The sequence below is a fragment of the Bemisia tabaci genome, chromosome 8 (genome assembly GCF_918797505.1).
Source record: "Bemisia tabaci chromosome 8, PGI_BMITA_v3".
Lineage (NCBI taxonomy): Eukaryota > Metazoa > Arthropoda > Insecta > Hemiptera > Aleyrodidae > Bemisia > Bemisia tabaci.
Genome location: NC_092800.1, coordinates 34,387,315 through 34,407,142, shown reverse-complemented (window position 1 = coordinate 34,407,142; position 19,828 = coordinate 34,387,315). Strand labels below are relative to the sequence as shown.

Genomic DNA, 19,828 nt, shown 5'->3' with positions numbered 1-19,828 from the left:
CAAAAATATTCTGCTGGGAGTGGGCTTTATGAAAAAGCTGAATCCGAGCAATCATATTTCACATCAATACTAGTCAAATTACTTTAAAAGCCATTGTTTTCACTTTTTCTTAAATTTAAATATTTCATTCGGCCCCTTCATCTATGAACCCTTTTTCAATGAGTTCAAAAAGAATAAGTGAATTGGAGGGCTTGATGATCTTAAATTTTCGCTCCACTGGTGACCCAAAGTGAGGTAATATGAGCCACAGCAGGAAGGCGATAGCTATAATCAGAGAGTGTGAAAGTAGCCCCATTACACTGCCGTGCTTAGGAAGGACGCCGTATGAAGCTTCAGGCGTTGCCAAATTTCCCTCGGTAAATCACCAATTTTCGGGAAAATTTCTAAAGATTTTCCCTCCAGTTTTTCCGATAATTTTGTTCTCAATTTCATCTGAAGTTCCTGAAAATTTCAAGGGGGAATACCCTGAACTTTCTCCAAAAATAACTATTTTCTGAGAGGGAATTTGGCAACTCTCGAATGTTCATACGGCGTTCTCCCTTTGCACGGCAGTACAGGTTTCCTCATTTTATTAAATTTCCTCACACTGCTACTAATTTTTCCTTCAAGGAAATGGAAACCGAACATATGGTTTCTTTTACAGAAATAATTTTCAATTGCATGAACACTGTTACGTCCCTATATCAATGCTCATGCTGAAAAAAAGAAAGGCAAAGAGTGTGGCAAAAACCATTTCTTTCAGTTAAAAACCGCGATTTGCATGTCTGTTTGAGATAGCTTTAGATTCATAGCTGCACAACTGTCAGCCACCTCTATAAACTTCCGAAAAAATGTATACCTTTTTGGAAGTAAGAAAAGAAATTGGCAGCACACAAAGTTTACCATTGTATAAATTTGATTTCTGTGATGTGCAAGATGCTCTCTTCATTCATTACAATTTTTTTTCCCGGTGATAATTAGGTACTCTTGGAGTCATATATGGACACATATTTATCCTTTTTTTGGTAAGTAGACAAGTTTCAATCCTAACAATAAGTTATTATAAAGATATTTGACAGAGTTATAAGGTGTATTAGTCATTATCTAAACCAAAATTGAAACCCAAGGTGAATGAATTCAAATAAGTGTTACAGTTCAGTAAAATTTTAAGGAAAATTTTATTTTTTTTACATTAAAAACCATGAATGTATATAAAAAATTCTATAAGTACTCTCATTGATTCAGAAAAGATACAAAATGATAAACAGAAGTAAAAGGTAAACATTTATAAAATTTGAAAAAAAGCATATTTTTACAGGTGAAGAATACCGACGATGAAACTGCAAAAATAGAAATCTCGTTTGTGGTGTTTCAAAATCTCTGCTCCAATTTTATTTTATCAAAGGAGAACGAGTCTACACTAATGCTTGAAATTTTCACAGAGTATTTTCGTCACAGAGAAGAAAAATCAGACACGTTTTCAAGAAAAAATGTTGAGTATTTTTTCATTGAGAAAGTAAGTAAACTATTACAGGGAGCCTGCAGTGTCAAAAACCAAGATATGCATTTATGCAGTTTCACTATCGATATTCAACGAAAGTAGATACCCAAACTTTAATAACATGAGTAGATGAGCATGGTGAGCATATTTGTTTGAAACGATGAGCAAGTTCGTGTTTATAGAAACCATGAAATTCCAGAAATCATTTATAAAGCAGTTTTTCTATAGAAAAATAAGTACTAATTTTATTACTTGCAGCTAATCTCTTCAAAATGCTCAAATACTACATCGAACTCAGTCAAAGCACCTAAAATTAGCCAAATAGGGCAACATGATTTGTTCAATCGCTGATCAATAATAAAGTTAGCGATAAAGTTAAATCTGTGAGAAGTGGTCCAATTATTGAGCCTCGATCAAGAGTAGCTAATAGCAATCTTTTTGAATGATCTTGTCAATGAACAGGTTTGCAAGATGGAATTTGATCAAACAAGGTCATTCAATGAAGAAATGAAAAAGTTTCAGCAGTCAAACCACTGTTTCTGTTTAAAAGAATAACACTGTGACAGAGTTTGATGGTGTATAGTATGTGATGATCCTTTTAAACAACAGGAAAAGATTTGGTCAATATACATAATAAATTATAAGACTCATTTCTTTCCCTTCCAATTTGTTAATTAAAGACGCGTATTAGACAACTTTAGAGTTCATCTTCAGTTTGCTGAAGGGGAAAGAGGTGAATTGTAAAATATGTTTTATACACTGACAGAGATGAAGCTCCATGAAACCTTAACTTATAAAGTTCCCTATAGCAATAAGAAAATTGAGTTTTACATAAAATTGGAATGAGATATTTAAGATTAAATTAAGAGAATCACATATATTGATAAATACTTCATTTTAAAATCTTATCAAAATCTTTATTCTTATTGATATTTGACTTCTACTAGTATAAAAAGCTTTCTGGAAAATTTTTGCGCAGGTTTTATGATACATACCATGATTCTACCTACCTGAGAACGAAGAACTGCTAAACATTCTTGCTGAAAAGTTTCAAAAAAACTTTGAGATACCTATTACGAGGGTAAAGCAAGAAAGGAGGGTGATTCTTGGAATGGATAAAATAAGAATTAGCACAAGAGAAAAATACAGAAATACATAAATTTAAGACCAAAAGAATTGAAAATAATGCACATGATAAAGATTTGTAGGGATCTTTATCGATAAGTTTTTAAGAAAACTAGAGCTAAACAGTCAGACTAAGGAGCAAATAATTAATAATCATCCATCATAAATTGACGCTACTCTTAAGGAAACTAAAATTTTCTATTGTTTCTTTTATTCATTTTTTTTTCGTAAACAGATCACAAATATTTGTATAAAGATGAAGAATTAAATTAATTTACAAGAGGACATATGTATAAATTCTACGCCATCCTAAAATTTATCAAAAAGGAAGAAGTGTTCACATTGACAGAAAAGAAAATTTGAGCTAGCTTCAACCGCACAGAGAAGATTGTCGATGACGATCGTCATTACATGATAATGTATAATTTTGTATTTTCTGCTTTGAGCCGCAATTGTGGTGACACAATAGCGTCTTGGAAGAAATAAAGCGATATGCCACCCATTAGAGTAATCGATTACGTACAGGAGATACAATTTTTTTTTACAGTTCAAAACATTACGTGCGTAAAACCAGGATTACACAGATTCTGTTGGACTTTGGAATTCGCTGAGTGCTTTGATCGGATTTTGGATCTTTTTCTGCGACCCTTTCCTCACTTTGGCTCTGACTTCTTCTGGTTTTTCGGGTCTGACGAGAGGTTTCTTCTCGGGAGCCTTCATCTTCCAGACGACAATTGGAGACTAAAATGAGAGAGAAACATGTTTTAAGGGACCATGAGACAGATAAACAACCTTAGATGTATTTTGTTTGGCATAACAATCGTAACTGTTTCGCATCAGTGTGTGATATTCGTATTTTGTTTGAGTGTTACTGGAAATGAGAGGGCATGGCTTATTTCATTGGAATTTTTTTGCACAACATGGCAACGCTGTTGTAACATTTTGATACGTATCACTTGCAACGTGCTCGGAGCAGGTTGCAGAAATGTTGCGACTGTTGTGTACATTTGTTGACAAGATTTCTAACCTTACTTTTAGCTGCTTTGCGCTCATTGGTTGTGAAAAAGTGACGCAAATAACACAAAATTGGTAACAGGAAACAATTTTTACGCCAAACAAAATACGTCTCTTGAGTGCAACATTCTTATTGGCTGTTGACTGAGACAGAATTCTCACTGTCATCGTAGAAAAAAATGGATATCATCACCTTGAACACTGAAGAAGCTGATTTTAAACAATATGTTGTTCCAATATACTTTTTCTTTCTTGAACACTGTCAGTAAGGTTAAAATTTTATCATATTTATAGAAATCGTTTTTCTTCGTTTCTACTTCAGAATCTGATTCTGTTCAAGTTTTATTAAATCCCAACATTCACTTTAATAAAAAAAGAAAAAAATTAAATGATTGAGAAAACGCTTGGTTCTCAGGAGGGTGACATGCTTTTTTTAGGGGTGTTTCAAATCAGGAATAATATAAGCCTTGGGTGGAGAGCAATGAACTGATGGGTACCAAAGTCAGAAATAACACCCTGGACAAAACAGGGATGAGAAGTACTAGAATATTGCTCAGCAAACTTGAGGAAAGAAAAGAAGGTTGGAGTCCAAGGAGGGAGTAGGTTTAAAAATTAAAAGTAATATTGAACTTAAAATTTAGAAAAAAAAATATTTAAATTTATAAAGCATGTAAATTATTGGGCCACATTTCAATTTAAAAAAAAACTAATGTATGTACTTAGATGAACAAGAAGAACTTCAAACCTGGCTATTCAGAGATAGACTAATGCGCCATGACTTAAAAAGAAAAAGAGTGAAATATGACAATACACTTACCGAAACTGTTCCCTGTCTAGGATACTTTGTGCTCGCTACGTATGAAGACTTGACGGTTAGCACCACAGCATTCATTAGATTCTTAGCAGCCTGAATTAAAGAAGTAGCACTGTCCAACTGAAAATAAAAGAAAGATAAAAAATTCTTTATTATGCACTCCTCATTGAGAAAAGGACAAAAATATTATATTTAATCGGCTCCCACAACTGCAGGATTGTAAGTGCGTTTAAAGCAATTCAAAATGCCAGACAAAAGCAGTAAAATGATCCCATTGCCTGCAATGTGATTTGCATTGGACCACTAAACAGGATGTAAAATTTATTTAAGAACAAATTGAATGAATTAAAGCAAATTCAGATAAGTTAATTAAAATTCATCTTGGGTTGTAGGAGCTGAGAGATGAAACCAACAGCATAAATACTTGAAACCGTTGAGGAAATCCTTAGGAAAGGTTCAGAAGGAAAAACGACTTACCCCTGATACGATTAATTCTCCACTGATATTCTGCACGTCGGCTTTCACTTTTGAGGTTATGTTCAACTGATGACAGTATAAAGCTATGCGCTGAAGATACGCTTTCAAGTCATTTTTGGTAGACGACTCCGGACACTGGTCAGCTATTTGACTCGTCAATTTATCCAATTTGGTACCAGCTTCAGAAATTTTTTTGGCAGCATTGATAACGTCCATGGTAGTTTTTAATGGACCTCGTCCACTGGAGACAGAAAAAAACGCATGAATAGCATTGATAAAATTACTCAGTTTAAAATTTTATTTAAGCAACTGCAAAGCTCATAAATTCAAACTCCAATCACTTTTGTCAAAATACCATCTTAGCTGATGAATTAATAAGTTTTCATAGGGCTATTTTGATCTTACATTGCCAATAGTAGGGAAAATTTTTTCACTCTCTCCACTCCAGAAGAAACAGAGTTCTGGCAATTTTTTCTCTCTCCCTTCCCCTAAATAAAGCAATCCAGACAATACGAGAATTTTATGGCGAAGCCTCTCATTGTCAGTTCTTGGCATTTAAGACAAATGCTGGGGGTTAGAAAAATCAACTCATTCCTAAACGCAATTTTGCACCTACTCAATCCTCCCTTCTCTGTGGCAAAAAAAGGCTACCTTTCTTTGATAAAAACAACTGAGCTAAAGCAAAAATAGAAAACTGGTTGCTTCAGCAAAAAAATTAGTGAAAGGGTAATTATGTTCAAAAGTCAGAATGTACAGATAATAAGATTGAAAAAGACACCTACCGCGTAAAATCAGTCATTTCCATCATGATCATACACATGTGTTTAGCTAAAACAATAATATCGTTCCCTGTGTCGTCCCATTTAGCTACCTCACGATCGAATTTCAATTTCTCACTTCGGAAGAACTCTACTTGTTGCGCGATCTTCTGTTTGTCTTCTTCAGTCATTTTACGCATTGCTTCCTAAAAAAGGACAGAAAAAATTGAATTGTGTTATTACTGTACAAGGAAAGAACAGAGAACAGAATTGGTAGAATTTTAACTGGAAAGAAAATATGCTTGAACGAGTCCTTTTAGGTTTTAATGATCTACACACTTGTCCAGTATTGACTTCAAATAAGGTAGTCGAGACTTTGCCAACTGCTAAAAGTTGCGATTTATAGAAATCAATGACGGAACTTAAAATACTGAGAACCTTTGTTTGCTACTTTGCAAACTTCTAATTTTTAAAATCTGCCTTTACTTTTCCGGTAGTGACCTTTATGATACTGAATGTTTTTTGACAGCAACATAATTTTAAACATGAGAGGATAAAAGTCAAGAAAAAAATTTAGAATTATACTCACTCTTGCAGTGGTGATACCACTGATATCAGGGTATTCGTCAACACCATGTTCACCGGTTCTGGCACTCGCTGAAACAGAAAATATGAGGATAGTTGCGTTAATTAAGATCTTCAAAAAGAGAAGAGGAGAAAGCAGAAATGGAAGTCTTATAAGTATAGCGAGATTAAAGCTGAATTCCAGTTGAAGACAACAGAAAAAAATCAAATTATAATAATCCTAAGGCCCGATGTTATCACCTCTTATAACAGATTTTTCCACCGGTTAATATTTCATGATTATAGGTACTGTTAAATTTTAACTAGAAGTTAAGACTCTTAGCTCCAAAATGTCCCATCAGGACCGAGAATGTTATCCAGACCATGACATATATCATACAAGCTCTTAAAAACCCAAAAGTAGCGTAAAAAGTTGTGCTTTGATAAGAGGTTTTTGACCAGAATTGGTATGTAGAATGGACCCTGAGATACTGGGTATAATTAGATTTTAAAAATTAATACTATCTCCGAGCATTTAATTTTGCCAATAAAATGTTTTATTTTGTGCCAGGATACGTTCTCGAAATCATGCGTAAGATCACAAGAGAATTGAAAGAGAAAAAGAGAGAAAGTGTAAAACAGATATTCAGAAGACCACTAGATACTCGGAAAATCTATTTTGGGTCTGAACTTACATCTACTGTGGGTTTCTATTGTGTAGTGCTCATCCAATTCCACATCTTCCGGATCCAGTTCCTCGTCAGTCTAATAGAAAAGAAAGGAAGAAAGAAAAATTAAAAATACATACTATCAAACTTCAGAAACATGATTGCGTCAATGATTGTACATTAACCTGCGGAAAATTTGGCTCAAATTGTGTGAATAAATATGGTTTACAAACCAAAAACTCTTTAGCAGTGACGTGAAATTTCACAACTAAGATTAATGAACTCCATGGCAGGAGGCTTTTTGTCATCATAATTACATCAACCGTTTTCACAAAGTGTACTATGATTTACTTCTTTTTTGGTTTCTTTTGATATGCAAATTAAAACAATGAAATTTGTCACGAGTGACAATGTAGGGAGAGACATAATGAATACATAATACTCGATAGATAGTCACGTCTTTATTAGATAGATGATCGAGCATATTATATGTTTTTTATTTTAACTTTTAAATGGTTAAATTGAAAACTTTTTGGCAGCTTGACACTATTTTCCCTTTACTCTATTACTAAAATCTAAAATTTAATCCAATCTAAAATTTTCAGAGTAGTAAATCATTGGAAACAAATATCTTACCCTATTCATGAGAACGGCTCTTCGAATTTCTCGAACTCCATCATAGACGAGTCTGGAGGCATCGATGAATTCATTTTCATCTACATCTTTGGCAGGGTTTGAGGATAGAGCATCGACAGCTACTTCTACTCTTTGTGCAAAGTTTGGCATGACTAAAAATATATGAAAAAAAGATACATGTAATTCATGTGTGTAAGCAAACTCACTGAGAAAAATAAGACAATGAGAAATGATGAAAGAGAAGCGAGTAAAAATTGACGGAAACATAATCTCACATGATGCTAGATCTTAAAAAGAAAGAAAAAATGCACAAATTACATAGGCTTTTGAAAGAAAATCTTCTTTATGTTGGGGTTTTAGTGAATCTAAAAACACAGGAGTAACTTGTTCAAAAACTATTTTTGAGTTGTATTGTAATGCAATATGAGCTCACCTTGATCACGTAAAACTTTGATGGCTTCTATTACACGCTCTGTGTAGATTCCTGGCTCGTAGTTATCCATTTCTGCAGTTACTACGTTGCACACTCGAGCTGAGCGCCCTCGAATGGCGCCAGCCGTACGATCCAATGTATCTGCGTCTCCTTCTTGTAGAGCCAGCACACATTTGTTCACATCCTCCAAAATATGATTTTCTGGAATTTTTATTTTTGATATGTTAAAGACAGATCCAGCACTTTATTGAAAACAGTACATCTTGAGTGCAAAAGTTTAATCAGAGTTTTCACAGACTTTTGGGTAAAAATACTCTAGAATTTTTCAAGTTTCTGCTGATCCAATCGAAGAAAAATGTCCTAAATTTTAGGATTCATACATAATGTACTGATATGGATAAAAAAGGGATTGGTCACGAGTAACTTTTCAATTCAAATTTGATCTCGGAGCTCACTCATCTACTTAAAGTTGTGCTTTTCTAATAATTTGGTTTTCTAGTTTTACATATTGCACATTTAACCTGATTAAGAATAAAACTTAAAGAATCAATCCTGGAACAATCTTAAATCTACCTATTTTATAAAGATGCTATACTTCATACATTATTGAACCAACAGCTCATTTGGATTTAATGGTTTAAACACAAATATTTTGCAGAATTTCTTAAAAGATAAGAATGAAACTCTTGTTTGTTGAAATAATTTCATTACCTGATACAGCAAGGAAATCATCGATGGTAGTTATGTCATCTACGCTTCCGTCAAAACACGTACTTGTGCCTCCCATGCATCTCGGAAGACATCCATATTCTCTTGGGCGACTTTCGATCGGGGTCGAGCCGCCAGAATCCTGGCTGCATTGATGACTTGCGGACAGAGATTATCGATTTGAGCTGCTGCGTACCTCACCATTTTGACACCGTCTTCATTGTTTGACATACTGCATGCCAAGTTAGCAACCTATGAATGAAGTTAAGTTAAATTAACAAGAAAATCATGTATTCTGAAAGTCCTAAATCTTCAGACTGAAATTTTGCTATAAAACCATTTATATTGATGAATGCAAGAAATTTCAAAAAAGAGATTTATGAACCTGAGATTTATGAACTCTTCTCCAAAAAGAGACTAAGCTGTTTTCCTCTTTAGCAGACATGAATGAAGGGCATTAACTCTTTTGCAAACGGAGTCACAGATACAATTAATGATGCTAGAAATTGCGCAATGCAATTTTTTGCTGAACCTCATCATCGATTGTAGTAACTCCATTTGCAGTTCCCACTTACACTGTGAAAAGACAGCATTCCAATGATTCCTCCAGCTGTCTATCAAGTGTCTGGGAACATATCTAAATTTTTCAACCGTTGTCTTTCTTAGAATTAAACATCGTTTTCTTGATATAAGGCCTCTTATTTAGAGAATTTTTAGCCTTATAGAGTAGTAATTTGGCAGTACGGAACATGGTAGTGTTAAGAGCAATTCATCAGTATTTGGCAATATTATTTTAAGTCAAATTAAGGGTTGATTTACGAAAGAGGTAAGGAACTTACTTCAACCAATTTGTTTGCATGCTCAGTAAAAACAAGAGCATAATCTTCAACTTCCTTCTCATTTCCTGCTCTGGCGGCTTCGATCAGAACAAGTAAAGGTACACTCGTTTCCAAAAAGCTGAAACAAACGTAGAGGGCAACTTAAATATAAGTGACAAAAATAATCAAACATTGTATTTCAGTTGTTCATTTTTATTCTGAACGTCGTTAAGAAAATTAAGTTGTACCAATCGATCACAATTCATGAATTATTTTCACTCCACACTCAATATGTATTTATTTAGAGAGAACACTGAGGTTCATTGGTAAACTTGTTTGTCATGGTACTTGCAACCTCAAGAGGCGCTCTTTAAGGCATTTTTTTTCAAAATTTACTCCTAATCTTAGTTGCTTCTTCCCTTAACATCAATTTTTAATGATCAAAATTCTGTCTGATTAAATTTCTCCTTCAGATTTTCTAAGATTTTTCTTGGGACACCTTTTACTACAATCTAAAAAATAACATAACATACCTGAACATAAAATGGTTCCTTATTTCTTTGATACAATCAAGTACCTCTAAAATTGCTAAAAAGTAAAATCCAAGCATGTTTTGAGCATCTTTCAGAAGATGCTGCAATTTTGAAGCCTTTAGAACTTTTCAAAATCAAAACCTTCTTCCAATCAAAGCCAGAAAAGGGACCACAACCCATGCTATACAGAGGTGACTTTTAACTGAAAATACTTCACTAAGATCAACACACTGACAGCCTTGCAAGCTCAAAGAACTTCTCGGTATCGTCAATATTCAGGGTTTTCTTAACCCACTCTTTTTTAAAACAAAATTTGAGTACATTTAATCATTAAAAATAATGTCATACCTGTCAGACACATGATCAACCACTGCTTTGCGCAACTGTCTGCGGAGATCTCGAGTTTTCCGACACATGTGATCAATAGCACGTTCCAGACCTTCACTGGTATCTTTGACACTCATCTAGAATGAAGAATGATTAATTAAAATGAATGGTTCAAGAGAGAGTAATAAAATATTTTACCAAGGCTAAGATAAAATAAGGGGGGATTAAAATAAGAAAAAAATCTATTAGGCCACTAATCAAATCTTTCTAAAAATTTTATGAGGTCTAAACTCCTGAAAGAACATTTGGAGAGAGGTGGTTGATGAACCTCTCAAAAACATGACTGAGATATGCGGTTGCAGATGAAAAAAATATTTTAAAAAAGAAACATTCATTTACTTTTATCCATATCTTGAGCTCTCCTAACTCTTTTATTCCAGCAGAATGTAAAAACTCGTTGGGCAGAACCGAAACTTTAATGATGAACCTAAAAATTATCTCTTTCCCTCCCTGATTTTGACTGCTCAAATTTATTTGAATCAGAGTATCAGTTCATTTTATGGTTTTTGATTTGGAAGGTTTTGTAAAAAAAAAAAAAAAAAAAAAAAAAAACCCAGATTATTACTATTTAAAATTATTAATTTCGGAAGTTCGCAGAATGTGTAAACTCATGCATTGATAAGGGTAATGAAAAAACAAACATTCAAAAAAGAGATGTAAAGTTCTTGCTGACAGTTACAAACTCAAAACAAGTTGAACAGCAAAAAACCATAAAATACCTAATTCTGGAACTCTAGTAAGGGAATAATTAGGGTATCTTGGCAAGATTGCAAGACTCTCCTCTCCGTCATAAAAAGTATGCTGGAATTTTTGGATATTTTACTTGCTTCTCCTACACAACCTTCTGAATTAAAATACTACCAAAGTTGACAAGAGCCTAATACAACACATTTGCAATACATAAAAAATAAAATGAAAAGCTACCAGTTCTAATAAAATAGTGGAACGTTAAAAATTAATACCATGATCATCAAAATATGTACAGAAATTAAACACTAAAATGCAAATAACGATTCTCAAAAGCGATGACCTTCTTGAGGAGTGAAAAATTGACCATTTTTGTCATTTTAAGCGGGGAACAGGGGGGGTGAGAAGTCTTTCAATTACCACCTTGTGTTGTTATGCAATGTTTTCATCCAATTTGATGTCAAAGAGTTGTCCGATTCAGGTGAAAGATTGCATGACAACAGCTGACTCAAATTTGGGTGGTAGTATTTTATCTTCAGCAATGAAAGACTCTCATTTTTCTCTCCTTTAGCAGAAACAGCTTTTCCAATTGATGTGTAAAAATTAAGGAGCACACTTTGCGGATATCGAAGAATGTATGGAAAACAGAATTCTTCTACAATAAATGGTGCAACCAGAAAGGCCTAGAGTTAAGGATGCATATAAGGAAGGATAATACTCATTAAATTAAACTGGAAAAACTAAAGTTGATTTAAAAAAAAGAGAGAAAATTACAAATTTGGAGGCTCTCTCTTACTACACTCTTAGATAAAGACAAAATGAATACTGAGGTTTTTAACTGCATTCATGTTTAAACACACAAAAATAGTCCAATTTTAAATGAGATAAAAGTAAAAAACGAAAGTGTGAAAAAAGAAGCGATGAGACACACATACAAAACCAGCAAAAAACTCAAAAACAACAAGATCAAACACATGTACATTAATATGGGCTTACTCTTTTAGGTCCTCTCTGAATTGAAAGTTGCTGCACCCAAAAATAAACAAAGATTTTGTTACAAAAAGAGTAAACATTTGAAAAAAAAGGGAATATTCATTTCAGAATTAAAGAGAATATTTGATATATAATTTAGTCCATGAAGCCACATTTGGTGGTTACTGTAAATAGGTACTCAGATTCAGAGAGATTTATGCTGGCGTCCAGCAACTGCTATTGCTTATTAGGGTCGAGCTACATCATATGGTCAGGCACAATAGCTATAAGGCGACTTTTAACTTCTAATTTTATTCTCATTTTGAGATTTGCTCTCCAAAGGAAATATACTTTTAACAATCAAAGAGAAAGAAACGATTGAAATCTTAGTGCTCTGAGTACTGAGCCCACCTGCAAGTTTAAAAACAACAGAGGATGTTTTTTAGGCAACAGAAATTGAACTTACATTGGCAACGTATTCCGAAAGGAGGTCTTGAAGTGCCTGACGAACAGCATTGCACTCAGCAACAATTCTTTCTCTCCTTTCGTCTCTGGTGCAGGAAGAATCCGCCATGAGTGCAGCACCACTGATAATACTCTCCAACCTTTCTTCTAGAGAGGGTCGAGTACGAATTTCATTGTATGCCAAAGGATCCATGACCATTCGTTCCTAGAGTAACAAAATTTTGAAACTTTAAAAATAATTTTCTTCCCTGATTGAAAACTGACACTCATGTTTTTTTAGACTTAAATTTCCACTGTTGATGTTACCTTAAATAAAAAAATGAGACTCCACAAGAATCAATCAACTGTTTTGTCTGTTTCAATCATTGGTTTTAGAAACCATCCAGGATTGATTCATTTTCCTGGACCAACAAGCTTATTAATTTAAGATTGTGAAATTTTAAAATTGTTGGGGTAATACATCTAATTAGGCTGCTAAAAAGAGAAAAGCATAAATAATTGTTTCCATAAAGGCATTGAGACAGTGAAATTTACAAGTAGAATTACTGAGCGAAAGATTGCCTGGTCCACACCGCAACTCAAGTACCATTTAGTTCATATTGATTTATTGATAGTCAATGACTGAATTGATGTGTGGTGTGATAAGGCTTACTTATTTTTTAGTTTTAATTCTTTGAGAGAGGTAAAAATGCAAGGAGCACATTAATGAAGAAGAGTGTGCATTGATTTATCTAAATTTAGGCGCTCAAAATTACAAAGAGAAATCTTTGAAGTTTCTGGAAATTATAGAAAATTTTGGATGCGAAGGACTGGCAGAATGCTGGTAATAGTAAAAATTAAATCAATACCTAGCTTTGTTTTCTAATATACTGAAAGCAAAAGAAAGGGAAAGAATTTTGAAAAAATGGGCAATTTTAGACAGGGTGCCTACTATGACAGGCGGCCAAAAATTAGTACTTTTACAGTGCTATTTCAGTACATTCCCAAGGAATTCAGTACCTACTCAACAGTAAAATTAGTACTATTTTAGTACCTTCAACAACAAAATTCGACAAATTTCGAAAATTTGAATTTCCTGCTCAAATTGCAGCAAAAATGAAAAAATTCCAGACTTTCGACTTGCGAAATTTCCACACTTTTTCAGTACTTCCAGACCGCACTTGAAGAATCAGTACTACTTCCAGACTTGTAGACACCCTGTTAGAGAAGTATTCATCAACAAAGCCGGCAAAAAATCAGCATAAAATGAATATGGAGCTTCCTCTTACATCGAAATCGTCAAGAGCGGCAGCGAGTTCACCGGGGCCATCGTATGGGTGATCTCCACCTTGGGCACGACCTTGAGCCACATCACTGATTGTGTTGACTGCTTCACAAACTTGCTTCAAGACGTAGTCTCGATTTGCTTTTGCAGCGGCCAATTCTGGATGGCGCACGTAAACCTTGGCAAAGAAATTCATGTAAATGAGAAAATGAAACAAAAACTTCCAGGCAAAAGCCAGATTTCCACATTCTATCTTTTCATGCTCTAATGAGAGAATTTCACGTGGTAAATCAACAAAACATGATAATGGGACATTCTTTTAAGCTGCTCTGCAGAGAAAAGGCTCCACTCGATTGGCAGTTGAAAATCATGAAATATCATAGATTTTCATTAACTCGGAAGTTATTATACAGTATAAACGATTGAAAATGGCAAACGTTGAATGTATCAGATACTTAAAATGACATTTTTCAATATTATCAATTCGCAACAAAACCATGTCGCCGAGACAAAAGAGCTTGAAGTTTAGAATTGCACCCCTCCAGGACTCTTTTTTTAGGCTCATCAATCTAGAGTTTCTGTCTCTTTATGTAAAAACTCTGTACATGTTCCCATGCAGACCTTTCAAAATCCGTACATTTTTAGTGTATTCATACTTTTTTCAGACGGTAGATACCTTGTTCATAGTTTTCGTCAAAATTGATTGAAAAACTCAACTTTCTTGGAGCTTAAATTTACCAGGCTTGTTCTGCTCCAATGTAACTTTATTGTTTCATCCTCTTTACCTTAACTGAAACCTTCTTTCTTGAAAGTAGCCACAGAGAAGAGACAGAAATTACGCAAATACTCTACCTTTGAGGCAGTTAGTAACATAGTAGAGTGCTTCTTCAATACAGCTCGAGCAGCGGCCAGATCATCACGTAACTGAGGATCCTTAAGTTCTTGTTGTCGCTTCGCTGCTTGTGCCATTAGCTCTGAAGCTTTGCAGCCAAATGCATTGATGTTGTTCAATAACTCTGGGTGGCTCTCAGCTTTTTTCACCTTTTCTAAAGCGTCTTCAACCTGTCAAAGAATATCAAACACTGTTAATGACCACATAAAAATTACAGGTAAATCTACAAACATTAGAACCGAGAAATAAATGAAGTTAATGATTTAGATTACTTGGCTATTTGAGAGGATATATTGTATCTGTGAGACTGCCCACAGAATGGAAAATGCACTTTTGTAGAAGACAATATATATGTAAAAGTTAACTCACCACTCGTAAAGACTTCAGGAGTAGATGAACGTCTACCATATCTGCCAGGATGAGAAGCCGTGTCACAGCGGACAAAAGATTCCGTGCAGCCCGGACCATGTTCCCACGTTTGACGGATGAACAGGGATCATCGGCAAATTCTCTGGCAGCAATACTCATAGCCTCACCTGCAAAAACGAAAGTAACCCATTGAAGTGGTAAATGAAATCACAACCCTCAAGAATACTTACTCCAAATAGAAAAAGAATGATGCGATATAAATTGAATCGTTCAATTCAAACACAATTTAACTTTGAGGGAGAGAAAATATAGATAACAAAATAACTGATCGAAGCTGGGAGTTTTCCATGATTGGAGAATACTTTTGGCCTATGGGGTTCAGCCATGGAGAAACTAGCAGGCAATGCCACAATAGTTTTCACTTGTTTTGTCTCAAAAATACAGAAAATTGAAGACTCTAGATATGAGTTGTTTTCAAACCGAAAGAAATTCGTCAATCTTGTTTTAATGAGATGTCAAAAAGAAAACAAAGTTTCCTCTGACCTTAAAACCCATATCTCTGGAATAAACAAATTTTAGGCGTTTAATCGAGTTTTAATTGAACAATTCCATAGAGGAAAATTTAAAGTTTAGGATATTAAGACACAGCATGAAATTGTTACATTGTGAAGAATGTTGTTGGGCAGGTAACTGAAAGAGGACTAAAAAACTATTTCCTGCAAACGTCTATCGTAAAGTTCATAGTGGATTAATTTACAAAACTTTCATTAGGTGTTTATAATCTCTTGACATTTGTTTTCTCTACCTTAAATTGGCAGGTAAGCTCTAGAGACAGCTAAACGTAAAAACTAAGATTTCGTTCATGATGAAGTAAACGAAAAGGGCTAATAAAGATACTTGATAACGAATGCGACTTTTTGGCTACGGCTGAAAAAGGGGAGCAGACTCTATTGCGGGAGTGATTATTAAAAATAATATACCTGTTTTGCGAACTTCCTCAACTGCAGCGAGCATTTCTTGTTTTATGTCAGGGTTTTCATAAGCGATTTGTTCACCTTTCTCAATAAAATTTTCGGTGGCCTTCTCTACAGCAGCCACGAGGACATGAGCTCTTTTAGATCTACCCTTCTTTTTCTTTGATGGACCTTTGGTGTTCACTAAAGTGGTGACCTGGATTTGGAGACAGATAAAGAATAAAGAGAGATAGAATAGATGAGCAATTTCATTACAGCAGCAGATAAATTACTTAATCCGTTAATTAACAATTCGTTAACCATTTGATAGAAAAATTTTAGAGGAGTCTCTCCTCGCCCGACGTAGAAATAATGAAATTTTCATTATTAACTTTGAGACACTTGGCGAAAAAACATCTTTTAGCGCAAATAAAAAAAAAGATCGAAATCTTCATATCAACTTCAAACCACTTTGATCTATACTTCTTCACTCCTTTTGTATGTATTGTTACTCTCTTTATGGGTTTTCTCTTGGTGATAAGCAAATCTACCTGTGGTTCTCCATTGGTCACCATTTAAGAGCAGTTACCTCGGATCAGACATTTGTTGTCATTATTGATCATAGAGAAAAAATAAAGGAGGTGTTTGCATTTAGGGCATCTTGGACTTTTCTTGATGACGTAGGTCGAAGCAGCGACTTTTATCATCGATTTTCTTGGAATTGATGTGGTTTATGGAAAAAATGCATTCTGCATAAGGTGTTAGAAATTATATTATGAGTTGATTTAAGCAAAAAAATCGGACGTTATAGTCCGTTTTTCATACTTTGAATTCCGGATTTTGCTGACCAGGTTATACCAACCTACGTCACAGGGTACACAATCCTCAAGATGCAAACACCTCCTTTCTTTCTCTATGATCATTGGTGATTTCGAGGTTCAGTTTTACCACTGGTGGGCGAGAGGCTTAGAACCAGAGAATTTCCTAATCAGCTCATCTATCAATTGGAGAGATCAGTGGTAAAGAATATATCAACAGGAGCTTTGTGATGAAAGCACCGACAGATTCGTTAAGAATGCAGTTTGGTGATTGGTGGTAATGGCGTTCAATGGGAAAACCCTTACACTCCCTTACAGAGACATGGAGGAAGATGAGCTACAGGTGGTAAGAAGCAGTCTGAAGTCTTGTACATTGATATTTCATACCACTTTTGAGCAATGGTGCTGCATTTTTTAGCACATGCAACTTTCGATTTCAGACATTTGGCAGCAAGTAAGCTTCTCTTGATTAAAAAGTTTGGACCTAGAAAAGTGTCACTAATTGTTTCCACAAACCTGAAGAACGAGAGGCTCCAAGGTTTTCTCTACAGACATAGTGCGGATTTCGAGGTTCTTGGGGTCCCATTTAAGGGTAATGGGCCCAAAATTGTCCATCTCTGCAAATGAAAACAAAAAGTTGACAAGGTTTTAGTGGGAGGTATACATACTAAAATTTTATAACTATACATATGAATTAAATTGTAATTTCAATCTAAGAAAATTCCTTTTAACTGTCTACTTGTAAGTGTAAGGCCACATTTGGAACAAGGATGTGCCAAACTCAGACTTGGCGGAAATAAGCTTCTAATTCTCACCTCAGGCTCATTGGGAAAACGGAGAGGCTTAAGCGTGATAAAATTTGAATTATTCAAATTTCATTCTCCTCCAATACATTCAGTCCTTGGATACAGATGGTTTCAAATTCTACCAGAGAAAAGCCAATAAAACTTGCATCAGATAAGGTGACTTTTGTTTCCATTGTGGTTTCACGCCTGGTGAGCCATTTGACGTACCTGGGCAGCTGTGCACAGCTGCATTTTTGCCCTTGGGTAATGCTCCTCTACTGTTGATGGGTAAGATTGCAGTCAAAATAAGTTGATTGCGGTTCAACACCCAAGTCGTTTAGATAAAAAGTTGGTAATTTTGCCGATGTGCGTTAGGATTCAGTGTAGAACTAAAAATCTCAATACAGAGGGAAAAAACTCATTGGAGCACAAGTTTACGATGAAACTGCAAAAATGCATATCTTGGTTGCAGTGTTTCACGATCTCCACTACTATTTTACTTTTTTAAAGTAGACTAAACCAACATCATGGCTTGAAGTCTTCACAGAATATTCTTCATAGAGAGTAGAAAAATCACTGACATTATCAAAAAATTATGTTCAGTAGTTTCCCTCATAGAAAATAAAGTATGACGGGAAATCTGCAACGCTGCAAACCAAGATACACGTTTCTGCAGTTCCCCCATTGAATTATTATCCAATGTAAGCTCTAAAAAAGGTCATCCCATGAGGGCTTTTTTTTTATCCGAACCACAAAAGATCGCAATGGGATGTGATGAAACACCCCGCTTTTATATACCGGTCAACTAGTGCAGTCGAGTCCATTTCTTGTGCTCCAATCGAAACTTGACTCCATCTCACGAAGAGGGTTCGAGCCGTTAAGTGCAATCCTAACCTTCATCATACCACTATAAAACACAAAGATCCTAATCCATCGTGTTCTATGCATTAAAAAAATCCCTGTAGAAAATTAAGCACCTGTTGGTTTTAGGCTAGGGCAATTAATATAAAGGGCTTTCATAAGACAATAACGTCCCCATGGATCCTAATTTTTTGCTTACAGCATTGAGGGATGGTAGGATTGAATGACATGATATGAGTAAGCGTAGAGGAAAACAGAAATTAAGAAAATAGAGGACAGAACTTGAAGGGGAAAAGGTTGATATAATAGGAATGCGCAGGGTCTATCGCCTCTGCTTCCTCAATATGAGGGTCATAGTTTGCCATGCGTGGAGGGTACAAAGATATTTCTGCTACCTTGACCACACTGAAAAACTTTGACTAAGTCAATCTGTCACATTGCATTCTCCTAATAGCACCTTCTAACCGTGAGAGGTTTGACACACATCACGTAGATTCTACAGAAAGACAGGACTGCCTCTCATAGGTGATATAGGTTTAGCGATGATTCAGCCTGGGATAGTAATTTCAAAGATGCATCAAAGCGGGTTCCTCGTGAAAACAGAGCTATGCACCTTCAGTACCAGTCCCTCAAGTAAAACTCTAAGGCAAAGAAGTAATGGGGACGATGGATACGCCACTTCGACTCGTTTGCAATAGAAATATCATTCATGATTTTCTCAGTGAGGCTAATAATAACTGGCAGAGATGGATGAATTATTCAAACTCCTTAGAATGAATATCCTTCTAAAGTAATCAGAATAGGATGATTTATGAAAATCAAAAGAGAGAATCTCTTCAAAGAGGTAGTTCCTGGTGCATCAGAGAAGCACTTTCGAGTTACATGTTTGACTTACCTAAACGAAGGAAAAAATTACACAGATTATTGAAACGCAGAAAATAGCAGAAATTACAAATTATCCGGAATTACTTCGTGTAATGCAATTATGAATCATCGGAAAAAACTCTACGCCCATTTTACGCCCTGAGAAGAAAGCGGATAGCGGGCCGCCATTGTAAACAAAACGATTGACGTAAACATTCAATCGATGACTCATCAAACATCCGTAGATGTTGCCAAGTTTCAGTAGAAATCGCGGTAATAAATATCGCTCATCAACTGAGGAAAATAACGGAATATTGCGAATTTACCACACTTTTACTCCAAAATTGCCTTCTTTTTTTTTGTTCGTAGCGTTACAACCCTCTTGCCAGAGAGTCATTACACATTGTATGCGAGGAATGCCAGGATTGGCAGGTTAGCAGGTTACAATTTGCCTTCAATATTTGATGCGGCAAATGTTGTGGC

General features: G+C 35.1%; 1 protein-coding gene across 1 annotated transcript; it reads right to left on the bottom strand.

The window, feature by feature from the left end:
- Positions 1-1,138: 1,138 nt before the first annotated feature.
- alpha-Cat (catenin alpha) lies at positions 1,139-19,553 on the bottom strand. Its single transcript, XM_019041160.2, is given in 19 exon segments — positions 1,139-3,346; positions 4,437-4,553; positions 4,911-5,151; positions 5,693-5,874; positions 6,258-6,325; positions 6,928-6,997; positions 7,537-7,688; positions 7,970-8,170; positions 8,681-8,725; positions 8,728-8,929; positions 9,517-9,634; positions 10,377-10,492; positions 12,541-12,744; positions 13,808-13,981; positions 14,656-14,865; positions 15,065-15,231; positions 16,045-16,234; positions 17,352-17,452; positions 19,377-19,553. Coding segments are annotated over 18 exon segments (2,721 nt in total). The 5' UTR covers positions 17,451-17,452; positions 19,377-19,553; the 3' UTR covers positions 1,139-3,181.
- Positions 19,554-19,828: the final 275 nt, after the last annotated feature.